This window comes from Schistocerca cancellata, chromosome 4 (genome assembly GCF_023864275.1).
Source record: "Schistocerca cancellata isolate TAMUIC-IGC-003103 chromosome 4, iqSchCanc2.1, whole genome shotgun sequence".
In the NCBI taxonomy this organism is placed as follows: domain Eukaryota; kingdom Metazoa; phylum Arthropoda; class Insecta; order Orthoptera; family Acrididae; genus Schistocerca; species Schistocerca cancellata.
The window spans coordinates 554,523,888-554,546,266 of record NC_064629.1 but is presented as its reverse complement, the minus strand read 5'-3'; the positions used below and the strand labels follow the sequence as shown (position 1 = coordinate 554,546,266).

The 22,379-nt window shown below is 35.9% G+C and overlaps 1 protein-coding gene across 1 annotated transcript in view; it reads right to left on the bottom strand.

The window, feature by feature from the left end:
* The window catches only part of LOC126185204 (hemicentin-1-like), a 747,875-nt gene that overhangs the window by 248,466 nt on the left and 477,030 nt on the right, over positions 1–22,379 (bottom strand). The window contains exons 33-36 of the mRNA XM_049928085.1: positions 20,771–20,909; positions 14,638–14,780; positions 451–741; positions 95–361 (exon numbers count right to left, since the gene is read on the bottom strand). Coding sequence (XP_049784042.1) covers positions 95–361; positions 451–741; positions 14,638–14,780; positions 20,771–20,909 — 840 coding nt within the window. The remainder of the gene's footprint in view (positions 1–94; positions 362–450; positions 742–14,637; positions 14,781–20,770; positions 20,910–22,379) is intronic.

Sequence of the window (22,379 nt, the reverse complement as noted above, 5' to 3'; positions counted from 1 at the left end):
GTTTATTACTTAGTCTGAGAATATTTTGACTGTTTCAGTTCTTGTTTTTTTATACAAATAGGTTTTGAAAGAATTATACAATCCCAGTACATACCATAGACGTCTACCTGAAAACTTCTGGACGTATTGCCAACATTGTTTGTGGCAACACATGTATAGTTTCCAGAATCTTCTACTGTACTTTTGCTGATATATAATGTATCAGAAGCTCTTATTTTGTCATTTCTTACAAGTGTGCCATCTTTAAACCAATAAATATCTGGCTTGGGGTTACCATCAGCAGGGCATTTTATTATTACAGGAGAACCAATAATTGAGTTGATAGTATCATCAATCAAGGCTTGAGCGAGTTTTGGTGGAACTAAAAATGAGAAAATTGTATTAATAAATTAAAATATGATTATGGTAATGATGTCTAACCATGAAAGATAAAGTTAAGTTTTTTCATACCATTAACTGCTACATGGTAATCCTTTTCACTGACACCAGCTATGTTTGATGCTAGGCAGCTATATTTGCCTTTGTCTGAGACTTGTATCCCATTGATTTGCAAAACATATGCACCAGACACAATCCCTGCACTGAATCTGTCAGTGCTATTCAGTTCATTTATAATTCTTCCATTATGCAGCCATGTAATTGCTGGTGAAGGATATCCATGGGCCTTGCACACTAGTGACAAATTATCACCCAACCTCACAACTTTTTGCTCAACAAAATCATCTTCAATTTCAGGAGGATCTGAAAGAAATACAGTCAATAAACTCAATATTCAACAAGTTCAAGAAAGTTGCCAAGCAGAGCTTTTGATGAAATGGTTTCCATCAGATTTTTGGAATCAGTATTTATGATGAAAATTCGTGATATACTGCCATTTTATGACATCACTACAAGGTTGTTGAAAATGTTCAGGTGAAGCATTACTGTTAATCTAGAAGGAAGATTGATGTGAAGTTTGTAATGTTACAGATGTGTTATAGAAGTGAGCATGAGTGCTGTACTGAGAAGTGTTGGTAAGAGATGTGAGGCTTATAAGGCAACATTTAAAAGGCCGCATTTATCTGGGCAGGTCAGTGACATCAGTGGGCTATGCCAGAGCTAGCTGAAAAAGCAGGCAGTTATAATAAATCAAGAGATGGCTAAGATATGAGTTAGGGTACTGCTATGTTTTCCCAATAGTTACAGTGAGGGAACAGTTAGCAACAGTTTCCAGCTGCCTCATGGTGGCTCAACATGAATTCAGTGGTTATATGCAATTAACACAATCTCAGCTATAATTTATGCTTCATACTATCTACATACTTATGCAACAGGAAACAGTGTGAATCAAAAGGGAATGCATAGGTCAGAAACTGAAGTCATCAAATATGAGATGCTGCAGAGATCTGTTTTGGGGCCATTGCTGTTTAACCTGTTTGTTAATGTCATAGGTGTTGAAGAGAAGGAGAAGAAAATACTGTATGCAGATGACATGACAGAATTGAATAATGACCAGAATGTGGTACAGCTTGATAGAAGGGCATACATATCTGCAAACACCACAACTCAGTGGCTCCTGGAAAATGGACTTGTTATAAACTTAAAAAAGACTATGTATACAGTGTTCATAAATAAAAAGAAGACTAAGCACACGGATTTAGAGGTGGATGAAATGAGACTGGAAGAAGAAAAAAAATGGTTCAAGTGGTTCTGAGCACTATGGGACTTAACTGCTGTGGTCATCAGTCCACTAGAACTTAGAACTACTTAAACCTAACTAACCTAAGGACATCACACACATCCATGCCCGAGGCAGGATACGAACCTGCGACCGTAGCGGTCACGCGGTTCCAGACTGTAGCGCCTAGAACCGCACGGCCACTCCGGCCGGCGGGAAGAAGCAGAATCAGGTAGATTCTTAGATATTACAGTTGATAATGAGTTGGAATGGAAGCAATATATTAACTCTGTCTGTTAGAAACTAAGCTTCATCATATTCATAATGAGACAGCTGTCATAGTACACAGACAAACAGCTTCTGTGCACAGTACACCACGGACTATTCGAACCATACCTGCAATATCAAGTGATAGTGTGGGAAAACTCAAACATTCAAGAAATAAAAAGGGTGTTCACATAAAAAAAAGCAATTAGGATCATGCTAAGAAGAAAGACTTCTGAAACATGCAGAAACTACTTCAAAAAACCAGGCATCTTAACTTTTACACGCTTTTACATCTATGAATCTATAACATATGTCACAAAAGATAGTGCATAGTGGACAACAAATACTGTACACACCCACAACACATACAGGAAAAATAGCATACGAAGCATACCCCACCAACTGTCAATGCTTCAGAAAGGACCCCAGTACTCAGGTATCAAATTACTAAAAAGTCTGCCTATAAAACTGTGTGACAATGCACTTTAAACTAAGTTTTCAAAGAATCTGAAAGATTATCTGGTGGAAAATGAATTTGACAGTGTTGAAGAGCATTTATTACATTAAATTTATACATAATCATTACTTATAAATTATAAGTGATGCTGGAATGTGAGAAAAATGGTTAGGAAGTATGTGATAATGAATGTTTACTGTTTTTGACATTTTCTATATTACATGTACATTCACTGTTCACCATGTATTCTTATAGGATCAAATAAAATGCAATTCAATTCAACATAGCTCATAAAACCCACCTCTGAGAGATGAGTAAAATCATATAGGCCACTTAAGTGTATGATAAAAATATAGCAGTTACGAGTGCATATAAACAGACAGACAATAGCCAATAATGTATTAAGGTCAACAGCTGTTAAATATGTAAAGTGACACAGCCATGTGATATCTTTAACTGAAGACCTAAGTATATTTCAAGATGGCCGCGAGTGTAGAAGTGTGTAACTTTAATACAAGAAAAAGTTACTGTTATGTGCTAAAAAAGGGAGTTTGCGAGAATTGTAACATTGAAATAACAAATTTAAGAGAACGAGTTTCAGGTCTACAATTCTTAGTCAACACTTCGAGAAGCAAAATCATCACACTCAAGAATGAAAATCGGGAACTATGGTTGAAGAACAAATTAAGTGAAGTGGCACCTGACAAAAGGTACAAATCATCTGAGTGGAAAGAAGTGAGACACAAAGGTAGGACTTTAGCTGGAAAAATAACAACAAAATTTGCAACAGCAGTTACATTTACAGATAAAAACAAATACGGCATTCTGCAGTCCAGTGATGGTGTTGAAGACAGTGTAAATGATCCAGATCTTTCAAAAGACATTGCGCTGAAAACGAATAATCACTCTGAGAAAAATGATGATAAATGGGGATCATCAGGTAAAAAGAACAGTGTGCTTTTTCTAATAGGCAGCCATGGCAGGAATATATCTGGTATGTTTCAAGAAATAAATCGAGACATAGCAGTGACCATTGTTGTCAAACCTGGAGTGGGAACTAAACACCTTTTAGACACTTGGATTCAAATAAAATCCACAAAAGAAAATGACTTTGTCATATGCATAACGGGATCAAATGATGTTGCGAAAAATGAAGCAGATGTTTGCGTAAAAGTGCTTCAGAACTTTCTAGAAAAAAGAAATCAAGGAATACAGTTGTTGCTACAATGCCTCATAGGCATGATCTTATCTATAGTTCATGCGTTAATAAAGAAATTCGAAGAACACGCAAATTGTGCTGTGGTCGATATAAGTAAACTGCAACGTAACCTTCACACCAGACATGGGCACCACCTAAACTATGAAGGGAAAAAGTTTGTGTGTGAATGTGTCAACGAAATAATTACAGAAAGACTCACATGGAATAAAACAATCTATGAAAGTAGCGGCTTGAGTAATACCTGGAATGTAAGTCATTTTTTAGTATAAAAGTTTGTGAATTGGCAGGTAATAAACCTCCTGTACTTGAACTAGGTGCTAAAAGCAACATTCAAATGAGAGAGTGTTCATAGACAATAAACAATAAACATAAATCTGTTACTGTGATGCAAACGAACATTCACTGCATTAGAAGTAAAATATTACAATTATAACATCTTTGCAGTATTGAAAACGTTGATGTTGTTTGTATCTCAGAACATTGGCTGAAAGAAGATAAGTACAATATTTTGCTCCTCAAGGGTATGCTGTTGGAGACATTATGTGTAGAAGTGAAAGAAAGAATAGAGGTGTTCTAATATTTGTGAAAGATACAATAATGTTTACCAAAATAGATGTTAGCTCTTACTGTGCAGAACTAGATGGAGAATTTAGCTGTATAAGACTAAACACAGAGAATACTATAATTGTTAGCTTATATAGATCACCAGGTGGAGATGTAAATTCATTTTTCAAAAGATTTGAGCTGCTTATGAGGAAAATACTAAAATCTAAAATAAAACTAATTATCTATGGTGATTTCAACATTGAAATTGCCAACGGTGATGAACATGTTACTAGAACATTTTTTAATATCTTAAGATCACTAAATTTACAATGTAAAAATTACACACCAACACAGAATAATGCGTGCTTAGATAGTATTCTAGTAAATTTTTCTAGAGATATGTATGATGTAAGACTTGCCAGTGGAGCCCTAGCTGATCATGAACCATTGATTTTAACATTCTGCTGTGATCAGTTGCCTAAATCAGACAAATTGGTGAGAATCAAGTCTAATGCCACATGGATAAGAGAGCAGAAAGATGAATATATTAATTTATTTATTGACAGATTATCTGATGTTAACTGGGACTTTGTATACAACACACAACCTGAGAAGGGTGCTGGTGAAATGGTGTTTAACAACTTCCTGAAAATACTCACAGAGTTACGGTACTCCTGCTCACCATTAATCAAAAGTAGCCCTTAGCATAAACAGAAAAACAAACAGCTAAAATGGTACACAGATGAGCTAGCTCTCACTAGGGAGGAGATGCTCAGACTGTACAGAATATATAAAAATACTAGTACACAAAGACCTGAGCTAGATAATACTTCTTATAGAGCTTATATAAAATGTAGACTGTCCTTGGTCAAGAAGCAGGCGTGTGGACATTACATTGAAAGTACTCCCAACAAATGTAAAGCAGCATGGGACATCATCAACCAATATAATTCACAAGCCCACACACCAGATGCAGTGCTGGCCCAGGAGAAGTAAATAATTACTTCCTAACCTCAGTGAGTGAGCTGAAAAACAAATTCAAGCAAAATGGCAATTGTGCACTAGATCATCTTGGTGCTCTGCCCCATAGGAGGTATACTTTCCACTGGAATGTTGTCACCCCAGAGGATATTGTAAAAGCTGTGGCAAGGTTCACCAATTCCAAAAGTATGGACTGTTATTGGTTCTCTAACTATGTAATGAAAAAAATAATACACTGTATCTGTCAACCTCATTCTTTCATTTTTAATATGTGTTTAGAATCTGGAGTTTTCCCAGATGCACTCAAAACTGCTAAAGTGATACCAGTCTTTAAAAAGGGAGATTAGCATCTATCCCAAATCTGTCAACCAGTTTCTATTGTCCCAATTTTCTCTAAAGTTTTTTTAATATCTGATGTACAGTCAACTAAATAACTATTTGGAAAAGCATGATCTCCTCTCAAATAGACAGTTTGCATATCAACATGGTAAAAATACCACTACTGCTGTTACTGAAATTGTTAACCAGGTGTTAATTGCATTTGAAAATAAGCATGTAGTATCAGTTGTGCTTTTTGATCTTAGCAAAGCCTTCGACTGTGTACCATTTAACACCCTACATGAAAAACTGGAATTTTATGGCATACACAAACCATCTTTAGATGTAATTGAATCATACTTAAGTAACAGGAGACAGTTTGTATCAATTAAAAATAGATGCTTCTCTCTGAAGACTGTTTGGACTGGAGTGCCTCAGGGCTTAGTCCTAGGTCCTTTTCTGTTCATCATTGCAATTAATGACTTACCTTAACATGTAGGAGCAAATTCAATTGTGTGTTATCCAAATGACACAACACTGCTCAATACACACCATGACACAACAGAACTGCATCAGGCAACACAGGAAAAACTAGAACTAGTAATGAATTGGTTTTCTTCTAATGAACTCCTATGTAATCCTGATAAAACACAAGAACTAATTCTGGGTTTAACTACAGCTGTTGAAAGCAAATCAGTAAATTTTTTAGGATTCCACATTGATTCAAAATTAAACTAGGAGGAACATATTAGACATATCTGCAAGAGAATAGCAAGAGTATGTTATCTCATCTGGAGACTGACAGATGTAGTCACTGATGAGTATCTAAAGGTGGTATATTTTGGCCTGTTTCAATCACACATTTCCTATGGTATATTGTTATGGGGACATTCTTGCTTTGTCAGTGAAATTCTGAAAATTAAAAAAAAAAAAAAAAAAAGTAACCAGAATAATGAGCAAAGTTAAGCCCAAGGAACACTGCTGCCCCCTCTTTATCAAGCACATGATATTAACTATTGTGAATCTATACATCTACACAGCACTGCTTTATGTCAAAAGCAACTTAAATGAGTTTAATACCAGAGAGAACATACATCCCCACAACACCAGAGGCAAACTGGACTTCGACATACCAAGGCACAGACTCACAAAGACTGCAAACTCACACAAAGTAATGAGTTTAAAACTCTTCAATAAACTTCCAGCATCTGCTTAGTCACTGACCAGTAATATTTTCAAACATAAGATTTATGACTGGTTACTCAAACAACCATTTTATAAGATAAAAGAATATTTTGAAACAATCATTGACATTAGTATATAAGAATATTCCTTAAAGAAGTGGAATTAAATTGTAAAAACTTTACTGTAAAGTTATTGTTAATTGTGTATTTAATGTTCAGACCTATACCGCTGCAAGTGGTCAATGGTGAATAAACTGAACACTGAATACTGAATAAGTCATAAGGTGTGCTGAAGAGCTGTATAGGTGTTGGCAAATGTCAGCTTACTTAGATCCTTGGTATAAGATGAAAAAAATTGCTATCTAATATTGGAAATTGTGGAGCTCTGTCATTCACACTTGAATATCAGTTTCCAACCTTTAGTCAACTGATCAAACATTAGGTAAAACTAATGGTGATGGATTTTTGTTAAGAAGTTTACAAGTCAGAAACTAAGACGAAGGACAAAAAGCAGTAACAACAGGATAACCACCACACATAAGGAAACTGGCTTGTCCCACATTGCTGAGATTGTCTTACACACACACACACACACACACACACACACACACACAAACACACAAGTAATATGTATCAGATTGAGTGTACTAAGTATGGTCTCAATTTTTAATATGTGGATCACACTTTGTTAGCAGATTGGAAACACAAAGCAAACAATAAAGAAGAGTCACAGTTTGCTTGGTTGCTGAGTTACTGTTTGCATTTTATGCATCTTAGTTATGGAGACAACAGGAGTTTTAAAAGTGTGACCTTTATACATTCAGTATCTATATACACCTCCTAACAAAGAAAGTGAAGTACCTAGGAAGGGAGGGGGAAATGGAATGAAACTTCATGGTTTCATATTATTGCAGTGTCTGCAAAATCAAGTGAAATTTACAAAGAAGTTGGCAGTATAAGCTCACTTATCGGTATGACTTCACATCCCCTCTGGCCTTGATGTATGCATTGGTTCAGTTGGGAAGTGTCCTATAAAGCCTTTGTATCCTATCCTGACGCAAGCTACCTCACAACTGTTGTAAATGTTCCTTTATCTCCTTGTTACTGGCACTAGTACACAGTTGACGTCTGTGCTGGTAGCACACGTTCTATTGAGGACAGATATGGGGATCTTGGTGGCTATGGGAGTGCCTCAGCATTGCACATAACATGTGACATCTGAGGATGACCAATGGCCTGTTAAAAATGGCACCACAATACTGTCACATGAGAAATAACACAAGAGGATGCAGGATGTCTCTGACATACAGTTGTGCCATCAGAGTTCAGTGAATCATTACTAGCTGTGACACGAGGTCATACTCTATGGTCCTCATACTATGACACCACGATTAGCACAGCTGCACCTCTCTAAAACACTGGAAGAGATGGTCTTCTCCCCAGGTTGCCACCATACCTGCTGACATTTGTCATCCGGGGCAGTGCAGAACTGTGATTCATTACTGAATACAGTACAATGCCATTCATCGGCAGTCCTTGCATCCAGGTCATGGCACCTCCACAAATGCAACCATTTATGTTCTGTTGACAACTGCATATATGTGAGACCGTAATTCCACAGTCCAGCTGCTGCTAGTCTCCTACCAGTGGTGAGGGTTGACACAGAATGTTGCAGTGAGTCCGTTACTTCTTCCCCGGTGTTAGGCACAGACATAAGGAGATATAATGTGCTTTATAGACAGTATGGTGATCTCCCCTTGTAATGGTAAGATATGGTCAACTGGAACCTTACTGACTAGTATGCCTGGCCTTACATTCCCACACAGTCCAACACTTGGCTGTTATCACATCCAAATGCTCAAATCTGTATACTGTACAATTCAACCAGCTGGCCAAATGGAGAATCACAATGAGGCTCCTTTGAAAGTCTGTCTGGTGCTGATAACATTGTTTCACATTAGTATGCAGCACCTCTTGTGTTCTTCACAATGACCATTCAGTGTCTGACACTGTTCACGTCCCTTATATTTGCTACCAGGCCTGATAACAATACTAAACTTGAACAACACTAATGCACTCTGGTGGCTTTACTACCTCTCACAGAGAAATTCAACTTTAATCATTTACACACCGTCAATGATGTACACTTGTATTAAGTTACATTGACATCTGACCGTGTCTTCTGGATGCTACAGTTTTTTTTCTCAGGTAATTTCTTTACTAAAGTTATGAATCACAAAAATTTTATACAAGGTCATTAAGTTCAAAATTAATAACCTGGTATAACAATTGTTTGATCTGCAATTGGAATACCTTCCTGGATCATTATGGATTTTTGCTGTGTTTGATGGCTACTTTTTGTAGCTGTGCAGGTCTTCCAGAAGATGGTGTGTGACCTATCCATCTGTTAGGAATAAGATATGTGTAAAAAGTATGAGAGAATCTACAAGGAAATGATTGCAAGCTTCCATACAAGATGCAGGTGGCCTTTTAAAGATCTTTATCATCTATAATTGAAAAAGCTTATCAATGGAGCAAAATGCACCCATGTTCATTTATATTTCTCTGTTTTATTTAGAAGAATTTACTTGCTTTTGATGTGTGTGTCTCACATATCTAGCATCACCCTATCCAAGAAAGTCATAAGCAAGAAATGTTATTTTGAAAGACAAATATATTGTAAAAAATCAGTGTAGGACATACAAATTACTTTTGTCCATAGCAGTGAGCCAAATGGACTAAATTCATGTTTGCTACAATTTCATAACTATGAGCTCGCAGCTTACATGCCTAACTGCACAATCAGCGAACTCCATGTTTCACTTACATTTGTTTATCACAGCTACTAGTGCAAAACAAATAATAAATTGTGGACTGCTGGGTTAAACTACTAAAATCCAAGTCACTAGCACAATATTCACATATCTCTTCAAATTCTGTATTGAGATCTGCAGTCTGGTATAAAATCCATTCACATGCTGATAGTAAATATTGTCAGGGAAACTAGCTACCTAGGTGTATAGGAAATAACTTGAAGGTGTACTAAATTGGGCAAAGTAATTCAAATTCTGGTAATTCAGAAATTCTTGTTATTCACTTTTACATAACTAAGTGCTATTAAGTATTTTGTGCTTGCTACTGATGGCTGCCCCACAATTTTCAATATTTGTCATTTTCATATTGATACATTGTGTACTTATTATTTATCTAGTTCTCTTTTGTAGGGTTCTGTATTATTTAACTTTATGTTGTGGGGAATCGACATGTTTCCTGATTTATTTGTGTATATATACTGTGGTGTCAGATTACTTCAGATAATATTATATAGAAGGCAGGGAACATAAAACATTTGAGCAACAGCAGCTACATTATTATCATTATTATTACTGTGCGCATAATGTGAAATGTATATGAGAGGCAATAATGTATTGTGTAACTTTTCTAGAAAGTACCATTCTTAAGATTTAAAAACCAATTCATTTCATTATTTTCTTGTTCCAGCATTACCCGCAGAAGTTTTTTGTTTATAACTTTGACACTTTCATGTATAACTTTGACAAATGACAAGGTGGAAAATGACAAAAAAGTGTAGAAGCAGAGGAACACATAATAACACATCTGAACAGTATCTGAAAGCACTGCTGACATATTAGGACATGCTCTGTGCTACCAGAACGACTGCAGTGGGGTGATGAATTCACATATCAAAGTCTACAAGTTGGTTTCGCCTCCTCAGGCCTCATCATCCACACATGCATCAACCATGCAGAACTGTGCTATGTGAGGACAGTGATTTCACAATGCAGTGAAGCACATGTCATTACTCTGTGATTCATATTAATTACTCATCATATGCTATCATGTCAGTTTAGCATCATTTGGAAAATTTTCTTAATTTTGTGCAGTTTTTTGTTTATTTATTAATTTTTTAAATATGTTACAACTTAAAGTTATTTCTTCGTTTCATCAATTTGCTAGTAATTATAGAGTAGAGCTGCACTCTCACGAAAATGATAATATAGTTCTAGAAATTAACACTGCTGACTGAACACTTTACTGGGTTTCAGACATAAAGTTGGATTATCATTAATCCTTGTACCAGTACTTCATCTGCATGGTAATCCTTGTGGAGCTCACAGTTGTAGAAAGATGTAGTAAACAAACCAAAAAATAGCACAGTTTCAGCTTTATAATTTAGGAGTAAAGGAGACAGCTCAGCAAATAGTAGCAGCATTACTGCTCACTGAATAGTAGCATCATTGAGTGGTGGACAGGCACAGAGAAAAGAATGAAAACCTACCAGCTTTCATAAAATTCCTTTATTGAGTTACAACATCAACAAGACACACACACACACACACACACACACACACACACACACACACACACACACACACACACACACGCGCGCGCGCGCGCGCACACGCACACACACACACACACACACACACACACACACACACCTGTGCAGCTATTTTGTGTTAACTTGAGAAGTAAATGAGTCCAAATTACACTCAAGACTCCTTGACTGAGTCAATTTGATATTGGTTGGATAATTGTGATTTGAGAATAAGCTCCATGCTTCAAAACTAATTACCAAATAAAATAGCATAAAAAATAAAAACTAGCCAGAGTAGCAGATGCATGGACATCAGACAAGATTACTGAACAAATTATAAGATTAAATGCAAAGTTTATACACATACAAAGAATGGGCACAAGAAATATTTTCTCTGGTCTATCAGATTTGAACTATAATCAGCCAAAACCAATCACAAATGAATATTGAAATAAATAAAAAAGTTTGCTTGCACATTTGTGAAAAACTACATGGAGACAAATTCACTTTTAAATGACTATGGAAATAGAGAGCAGACGTGTGTAAACAGTCAATCTAGCAATCGACTTAGGTATGAGAGCTGGGACTTTAAGAATGGCAGCTATTTATTTACAGCTCATACAAAACAGATATGTGTTTCGAAGTTTTACTGACCTTCAAAGTAGTGACCAGCATTGGGTATAACCTGTTGCCAGCAATGTGGAAGTCGTAGAATATTCTTAGCAGTGGCAGTTGTGCTGACAGTTTGAGTGGTGCGGTCTATTGCCCAACAAATTTGTAGCAGTTCTGAAGTGAATGCCATGAAGTGTTTCCTTCAGTTTAGAAATCGAGCTGAACTCATGAGGGCTTGAGTCAGGGGATTGCAGTAGATGGTATAGCACTTAGCATCCCCATCAGTCGAACAAATCAGTAACAGCTTGCACTGTACGTACTAGAGCATTGTCCTGCAAAATGATGGTCCTGCAGAAAGTGTCATCACTCCTGTCTCTAAGCTGGTTGCAGGTTGTGTTCCAAAAATGAACAGCATAGAGACAGAAGTGATGACACTTTCTGCAGGACCTGACCACCATTTTGCAGGACAATGCTCAAGCATGTACAGTGCAAGCTCTTACTGATTTGTTTGACTGATGGGACTGTTAAGTGCTATACCACCTACTGCATTACCCTGACTTAAGCCGTCATGAGTTCTTCTTGATTTCTAAACTGAAGGAAACACTTCACGGCATTTCCTTCAGAACTGCTACAGATTTGTCAGGCAATAGATCGTGCCACTCAAACTGTCAACACAACTGGCACTGCTAAGGCTAACCTACGACTTCAACATCACTGGCAATGGGTTATACGCAATGCTGGTCACTACTTTGAAGGTCAGTAAAACTTTGAAACACATATCTATTTTGCACGAGCTGTAAATAAATAGTTGCCACTATGAAAGTTCCAACCCAGGTATATGTTACATTTGGTACAAACTTTCATCTTTGAATTCCCTCTGTGTGTCTAGTGCTCTTATGTAACCACATTTATTTGGTGTTGCATGTATATATATATATATATATATATATATATATATATATATATATATATATATATATATATATATATATAAATAGAGGGAAACATTCCATATATATATATATATATATATATATATATATATATATATATATATATATATAAAAACTCTTTGCCTTTACAAATGTCTGCTTGTGTCTGTGTATGTGCGGATGGATATGTGTGTGTGTGTGCAAGTGTATACCTGTCCTTTTTTCCCCCTAAGGTAAGTCTTTCCACTCCCGGGATTGGAATGACTCCTTACCCTCTCCCTTAAAACCCACATCCTTTCGTCTTTCCCTCACCTTCCCTCTTTCCTGACGAAGCAACCGTTGGTTGCGAAAGCTTGAATTTTGTGTGTATGTTTGTGTTTGTTTGTGTGTCTATCGACCTGCCAGTGCATTTGTTTGGTAAGTCTCATCATCTTTGTTTTTATATATATATATATATATATATATATATATATATATATATATATATATATATATATATTTGGTGGGAAACAAATATCAATTGTATGTATTATAAAAATGATTATAGCTTCTTACAGATTGGAATCTTTGAAAAACCCAAAACATATTACTCCAAAATGTATATCTGTTCATGTTCACTTTAAAGCAAATGTGAAATAAGTTCTCTTCAGATATATTCATTTTCTTGTTAGGTTTACAGTTGGATAATGTCACTAACAGTGCACAATATTTAGCCAGACAGCTTTTCTAGTTTCATTGAGTACAGCAAAAACAAAGATAAACAACATATATGTACTAAAAACTACAAATTAAATGATAATTCATCTGGTACACAAGCGTTTAAGGAAATGCAAAATATTAAAACAACTTATCACACAGAATTCTGTTAATATGATTCTTAAATATAGGTAATGCAGTATTTTGCAATGTGTAGGCATGTGTTCCAAATTATCAGAGACTTAATGATTCACTAACACCAATAAAATTATTAAACACACCTAACTATTGCACACATAGAGGTAAAATTTTTGATCCAAAATGTTATGCAACATAAAAATCTGTTTTGTATGATTACTGTTGTTTTTCTCTTTCTTCTAAAATACAATTGAAAGGTTGACTGTATGATTTTAAATGAAACATCCAGTTTTACACAACTGATATTGTACAATGAGCTCATATGCTAAATGACTGTTGAAATATTCAAGAATTGTGTAGAGTGGCTTGGTGTGCAAGTGAACAGCACCAACTGATAATATTCAACAGTTGAAATTACAATTTTTATTGACTCTTGATGAGTTTTGATTTACACCATGATCAGGTACAGTGACAGTATTGGAGCTATGACTGAGTTTTCCTTTTCAGTGTCCCTCAACTCTAAGGAGGCAGTAAAGGAGTAAAGTAAAATCTCTGACCCATTTATTTCTTCTTCTAAGTGTATCCCACTTTCAATATATGGTACATGTAAAATGCTATTTCAGTACTTATGGCTCTGGCATGTACTTTACAAAGACAGATGCCCTTCCAGACATCACAGTGTTGCCCTCAGTTGAGTGAAATAATGTTGTATAAGCCATCTTATCATGAATTATATAACATTTTACCACACATGAAAGTATTTAAATAATTTTATTTGGTGTTTTTAACTAGAAATAGGGAACCAGTCCAGATTTTTACTGAATAACTGAGCTTGTGGCCCATCTCTAACTAGCTCATCAGTGGCAGGACATTAAATCTTCATCTTCTCCTTTCTTCTTCTCTATTTTGCAAAAATATGGCAATATTCAAAATTCAGAAATGTAAAACTATATTTATTCGAATTCTTGTTTGTTAATCAAGGTATCCCACTAGCAATAGCAGACATTATCAGGAGCACATCTATGAGCCACTTAACAATAATGTTCTCTTAAGTGCTTTTGGGTAGGCATCACAGCCTCAGTAAATTTGAATAATGTCATTGTTTCCACCAGGATGAGGGAGCAAAGTCATTTCTCAAATTATTTTCTTAAATCGTATCTGGTTTCATGGGCAACAAATCACCTTTTTCTTAAAGATCCTAATGTATGTTGAAGTTCATTTTTGTATTGGTGCTTTCATTTTAGTTTTGTTACAAAAATTTATATCAAAAGCAATATGAATATTATCTTACCTATAATTGTCACATTGAAATGTTTTTTTGTGGAACCGGCATCATTAATGACTTCACAAATATAATGTCCTCCATCCTCTGACTGTACATTTGAGATTTCCAGAATCTTAAAGTCAGGTGACAAAATTACATTGTCTTTTTGACTGTAACAGGAAAATGTCAGCTGATAAATTTTAATTTCAAAGCATCCCATTATAAAAAATAGAGAACTATTTAAACAATAAGCTGTTATCTTTTAGTCACTGCTGAATATTATTGCTCACTTAACAGAAGTGTAAATGGAAACTGACTGGTAACCTGGAGTTGGATATACAAGGAGATTCCTTGGGAATAAAACTGTATATGAGCATATATGCAATAACTTGTTGACAAAACTATACAGATTCAGTTACACTTAAAACAACAGTATGTGCAGTGTAAGTAAATAATTCAGTAAGTAAGAAGTACAACAAGAAGAACTGTAACAGTAATAATGATAATGCATTTAAGTGGAACAGTCACAAACAAATTTAAAAACACCACCATTAAACATAATATTAGGAATGAGCCCAATGCGGGAGCAGAATGAGGAAAGAGTTAGGTCGGTTTTTCTGCAGCACTATGCATTTCTTTGTGTTGCTATGTTTTTAATTACTGCATAGTGCTTCAGAAAAACTAAAAACTAGACCAAAATTATCAGTGTCTAATGCAGAAACACAACAATTTGCTAGCAGGCAGCATTTCCCGATGTAAGCAAGACATCAACTGAAAATCACCGAAATCAACTTATTCTTATCGAACTGTTTTTCAATCTAAAAGCAAATAAAAATCTAAATAACTTAATTACAGACCACTGATGAAGCTTTACCTCAACAAAGCGAAATGTATCTGGTGGTGGGGGGCCAAGGTGAGGGGGGGGGGGGGGGGGAGGAGAAAAGAAAGAAAAGGAAAATTATGCATTTTGTAGTTGCATCTACACAACAAATATACCCTCCAGAAAGGTACGATACTATTTGGCAGTGCATAACCTTCTCAAGAATTTTGTAAAATTATGTCAGTAGTGAAAAAACGGGTTTGTGGTATTGACGTCTCTCCTACCACTTTCCTTATAGTGGGGTTTAACAATTTTATATTCCAATATCTTTGGAAAAATGCCAACAGATAGTGATGCATTACAAATTTCAGAAAAGATGGGAGCTTGTGTTCTTAGAGTACATATAATTTTCTTGATCTCAGAGGGGGTAGTGGATGAGACATTCAGAAGACTGACTTTTATGTGAGTTGCTATTTCGACTTACTGCTCTGATTTTTCTCTTGAAATGCTTGTCCCTGCATTCCTATTACAATTAAGAAATGCTTCTTAAGTATACCTGCTACTTTTAACACATAGCCTTCCATTTAAATCAATAATGATGTTATGCTGTTCAGTGACCTTTTGTCCTGTCTTTTGTTTCACTATATTTCATATAGATTTAAGTCTGTTGTCAGAAGCACTGATCTTTGACATAAAGTGCAGGTTCTTTGATTTTTATGAATCTTTTTTATTAATTTTGAGCAGTTTTCGTAGTGTGCAGCTACTGCAGCATCTTTGCTTATTCTTGCCAACAGATACATACTGTTTTCCTTTCACAAGATAGTTAAATCCCTTTAGTGATCCATGGTTTCTTTACATGGCTGTTTAAGACCTCTTATGATTAGTTTATGAGCAAGAATATTTTAAAATAATGACATGAATTTATCATGGAATAGATTACATTTTATGTCAGACTAAGTTTAACATAAATTACACCAGGGGTTATCTTTTCTAAACTCTTTTTTAAAACATCTATCCTGGAGTCAATAACTATTCTAACTGATTTCCACTGGAGGGAGTCTATACTGTAAGGCATTACCTTATTTATCAAACTAACTGTACATCATCATCAGACAGAGCACTTTATACTGGATACACAGTTATATTGTTGCTTTCAGCTTCATCAAAGAAAACATTGCCAATGAGACTTCTACTGTCTTTAGGATCCAAGTGAGGATTTCAGATGATTTTTCCTATCAGAATCCTTAGAAAAAATCTGCTTTGAAATCACTACATACTATTAACTGCTTATTGTTGAGAGATAGCTTAGCAAGGAATCCATATAACTTATAAACAGTTCAGAATTTCTTAGTGAATTAAAAGAAAACTATTTTTCAGTAGTAATCCATAACTACATACTTTTGTGTGGAGATCTTTTCAACATTTACTTCTTTCAGTGTTTTTGAACCAGTGTCCTGTCTTAATATATGCAACAACTCTTCCTTTTTCCTTATTATTCCTACATTGGTAAGATACTAAAGTGTAATCTTTCATATTCAACTTCTCTAACCCTGCATTTATGTGGTGTTCAGACAGACAAAGGATGAAACTTTCTGTCAGTTTGGAACTGGGTGCTGGACTGAGACTTGAAGTCGGGACCTTTGCTTTTTGTGGGCAAGTGCTCTACCAATTGAGCTGCCCAAGCATGACTCATGACATGCTCACAGCCCCATTTCCACCAGCATAGTTCTAGAAATGCAGAAACAATCAGCAGGAGCCCTTTTGGTCATTTCACTATCCAAAACACTTCAAACCACTTGTTTCATTTCAGTCACAGTTCACTCAGTTTGTGGTGGCCGAGTGGTTCTAGGCTCTTCAGTCTGGAACCGCGCGACCGCTACGGTCGCAGGTTCGAATCCTGCCTCGGGCATGGATGTGTGTGATGTCCTTAGGTTAGTTAGGTTTAAGTAGTTCTACGTTCTAGGGGACTGATGACCACAGATGTTAAGTCCCATAGTGCTCAGAGCCATTTGGACCACTCAGTTTGATCACCACAGACAGTCTCTTTCTTCAACTATGGTATCATTGCCTTAAAAAAATGCAGAAAGTGTTTTTAGTGAGTGGAATTTCATTCATATGATGAAATGTACATTAGACTATTTGTATATTAATTCTAGTGTGATAATATTGTTACCTTTAACATTAGAAACCAATGCTAAAAATTACACCATCCACTATCTTTGACACATAACAACAAATCAAATTTAGTTCTGACACAAAATCAACATCTAAATCACCTGAGTTCTAGGAATTGGTGGATTGATGCCTGTATTTTATTAGATTAGATTAGTTTTTCATTACATAGATCCGTGCTGAAGAGATCCTCGTGGATGTGGAACTTGTCAATTTATTTATTTATTTATTTATTTTTAAGCTGAAATAACAATACTAATAGTATGAATGTATACAATACATCATTTGTTTCTATTAAAAATTTCATCAATGGAGTAGAAGGAGTTGGCCACTAGTAAGTCTTTCAGGCTCCTTTTAAACTGATCTTTATTTGTAACTAAATTTGATGAATGGTGTAATTTTCTGCATTGGTTTCTAATGTTAAAGGTAACAAGTGACACTGTCACACTAGTATTAGTATTCAAGTAGTCTATATGAATGAAATTCCACACACTAAAGCCAGTTACTGCTTTTTTTAAGGAGATGATACCATGGTTGAAGAAGGAGATTGTCTATGGTGATCAAACAGAGTGGACCATGACTAAAATGAAGCAAGTGGTTTCAAGTGTTTTGGAAAGTGAAATGACCATAAGATCTGCTGCTGGTTGTTTCCATATTTCTAGAACTATAATGCAAGAAGATTAAAATTATTGTAGAGAATCAGTACACATCTATGGTATCTGAGAAGAGATTTTTCAAATGAACATTTGAAGAAAATTATTAAGAAGTGTGAGATTTAGGTTCCAGGTTGTTGCTAGTTAATGTTTGTTTTCAAAAGTGGTTTTACAGTTTGGGAGAAAATTTAAAACTGACCCTCAGATTTAACAGATATAAGAAACTGGCAGGTAGAGATTTTGAGCAAAACCTTATGAAGAAGCACTCAGAACTGTCTTCTAGAGAAACTCAGTCAACAAATGGACTGTGTTGTGTCAGGTTAAGTCTACTACAAGTTGAAAGGCTTTTTAACCACCTGTTTTCTTCTTTTCTTGTACTTTTGATATACAAACAGATTGATTTATTTGTGAACCACAAACACAGCTTTTTCATTCACAAACCTATATTTTGTTTCATGGCCCTTACTATATGACTCTTTCCTTAAGTACAATGTTGCAGTGCCTGTGTTATTCTGAATTACAATGTAAAGTATCTTTGGATATCCATGCATGGTTGACAAAACATGGAAGTTTGGGTCAGGCCATGAGATATGCATGTATAGCCAAACAACAAGCCAAGTGCTTGACAACAAGCAGGAAATCCAGGTTCAAGTCCCAGTCTGGCACAAATTTTCATTGTTGTCATTCGATTCTACAGCTGATGGTTATTCATCTTGGCAACTGTGAATAGATGTAATGTATCATTTCTCATCTTTCCAAATTGAAAGTCTAAGAAAATCTTTTCTTATTGTGTGTCATTTCCGTTAGAATTTTTTTCACCATTTACATCAGAGCAAATGTTCAAGTAATGTTTTATGTAGTTGCATCTTATTACAAAACAACAGCAAATATTTCATCCAGTTTTGGCTTAAGTGGCCCATACTAGCTGCTGTTCACCTTTACATCAAGATATGAAGAACAGCTTAAGAGGATAACTGAAAAGAAGCATACTTCTTCAGGGTTAAAAATTTCTACCAAGTGTGGAAGATGCTAACTTCTAGTTCATGAAAGTATCAATAATTTCCAGCTAGCACCCCTAATATACAGGGTGTTACAAAAAGGTACAGCCAAATTTTCGGTAAACATTCCTCACACACAAAGAAAGAAAATATGTTATGTGGACATGGGTTCGGAAACGCTTACTTTCCATGTTAGAGCTCATTTTATTACTTCTCTTCAAATCACATTAATCATGGAATGGAAACACACAGCAACAGAACGTACCAGTGTGACTTCAAACACATTGTTACAGGAAATGTTCAAAATGTACTCCGTTAGCGAGGATACATGCATCCACCCTCCATCCCATGGAATCCCTGATGCGATGATGCAGCCCTGGAGAATGGCGTATTGTATCACAACTGTCCACAATACAAGCACGAAGAGTCTCTACATTTGGTACCGGGGTTGCGTAGACAAGAGCTTTCAAATGCCCCCATAAATGAAAGTCAAGAGGGTTGAGGTGAGGAGAGTGTGGAGGTCATGGTATTGGTCCGCCTCTACCAATCCATCGGTCACTGAATCTGTTGTTGAGAAGCGTACGAACACTTCAACTGAAATGTGCAGGAGCTCCATTGTGCATTAGCATATTAAACATATTGATGCTTAATAGTGACTTATAAGAATGAGACCTAAGAATACTGTATTAGTTCAATTCAGTTCAGTTTTATTTGTTCATTAGATCATGATATGGAACATATCAATGTTATGAAGTGATAGTGGGTGATTTACGGAATGATAAGGAATACAATTGCAGAAAATAGGTGACACAATTTTCCAACTATTTTCACAGATAAAGTAAATCTGTGCTGACACACAGCAACAGCCATCTGATTTCAACTGTCAGCTAAGTGTGTCAGTGATATATAATCATACAAATTTTATTTCTTCAGCTACAGTGACACTGTTTCACTGCAGGTTACAGAAAAATTTTCTGTACTGACATTTTGTCTAGTATTACATTTTTCAAAATTGGTAAGTAATCTGTTTGTTTTAGCCAATAGTTCAGATGGTATGTAAGTTCAGTTATTGCTGCTTGTACAGTATTATTGCTAGAAGTCACAAATATGTTCATGTTGTCAGTACACAGAAAGGAACTGGCATTATGCAAACAGTCAGGAACAGAACTGGACCAAGGACTGGTCCCTGAGAAACACTGTGCATTGTTGTACGTAAATTTGACTGGGAGTATACTACTTCACCAGATCTGAAGTGCTTTCTTTCTTCAAGAAACTATCCCTTTTCATTTAAGTAGTTGCAGAACCAATGAATGAATATGAATTACATTACACCATTTATGAAAATACATTTTGAATGCTCATTTCAAATCTTCAGCAACTGAGAAAACACAGATGTAACAACTACACACATTTAGGCAGTGCTAATTTACAGGCATTCATAAGGTTTTCTTGACAGGTAGCAAATTGTTTTTAAGTTGACATTACAAGTTTTAAACCAGTGTGCACATGTTACTTACATGAAGAGAGTTCTGTCACCATCTTTTGACCAACGAATATCTGGTTCAGGATCTCCTGATGCTGGACATTGCAGTAGCACAATATCTCCTTTTATGGGTCCCAGATCTTCTTCAGAAGGGCCATCTATAGTAGGTGGAACTGCAAAGGAATTAATGATGAATATGAAAACAAAAATTTTTTCTCAGCCCTATCTAAATTACTTTTTTTACAATATACAGCATTATCTATGAGACTTGTATTCCATCACATTTTGAATTAGTTGAAAAACTTCTTTCACTGTGATGTAAACAATACTATAAAATAGTATTTATGTAAAGGAAATACAGCTTTTCCACAGTCATGCTCTCATGTTAGAACTAATAAACATATGGGCAGAATACCCTCTGTTGAAACTAAAATACAATTGCAGGGAAGTAACAGAACACTGACCAACATCATAGTTGAATTGCTTCAAATAGGAATTACTAAGTACTGGGTTACTGTAAGATGTTGAAAAAATTACAGTTCACACAATTCATAGATCAAAGGAAAAATTCATAGTCACATGCTTTCAATTATGAGTGTTATAACAAATAAGGAGCCCACTAATAATCAGATCAGCACAGTGGGTGAGGTAACTGGAGGAACAGATTGTCTTACAAAAGATAAAAAGAATTATTTTATGTGGACATTATCTGTGCTATCTCTCAAAATTTTTACACTACTGAGCAGATGACTTACGAGTTCTAAACTACCGTTATTCTCATGGCAGTTGGATCCCTCTGATTCTGGAGTCTGAGCGACCTCCTATTGCTTTTTAACCTTCCCAACTCTCTCCCTCTCTATTCCCCAAGGAAGGGTCTATTAGTTCGAAAAGCTAAGTACTGCATCACCTTTACATGTGTCTATCTGCAGTTCTATACCTTTTGCCTCTTGAAGGTAAGTACTCACCAGCAGTTCTATTTCAAATCAATTAGTTTCTTTCCTGATAAAGACAGTGACAGGTACTGTCAAAACCTTAGAATTCTAAACAGATTTAATGTGGCAAGTTCATTGACATCTTACGTAACATATCTATCATGAAATAATGGAAAGTCCAGATGCAATAATAACAATATGGAAATAATAGATGGCTACTCACCACACAGAGGAGGCATTGAGTCAAGGACAGGTTCAATGAAAAAGATTGCTAGAAATATTTTACCTGTTGGACAAAGTCCTTCTTCAGAAGCAGAAAACTTGACACATTCACACAAGCACAAATCACACACATGACCACTGTCTCTGGGTGCTAAGGCTGGACTGTGAGTGTGTCTGACATAAGTAGCAATCTACATGGGGCCTCACCACTATCCTCCCCACCCCGCCCATGGTGGTATTCCACCACTCACCAAACCTACACAATACCTTGTCTGTCCCAACTCCACCTATGACCTCAGTTCCTTGCCCATGGCCCACGTCCCTGCAAAAGACCTATACACAAGACCTCGACCATACACATCCTCCCACTACCAGCTACTCCAGCTCTATTATCTTACCCCATTCAAGGCAGAACCACCTCTGAAAGCAATGATGTGATCTATCAACACTAACCTAAACCCAATGTGTTGCATTATCCACCCAGCTATT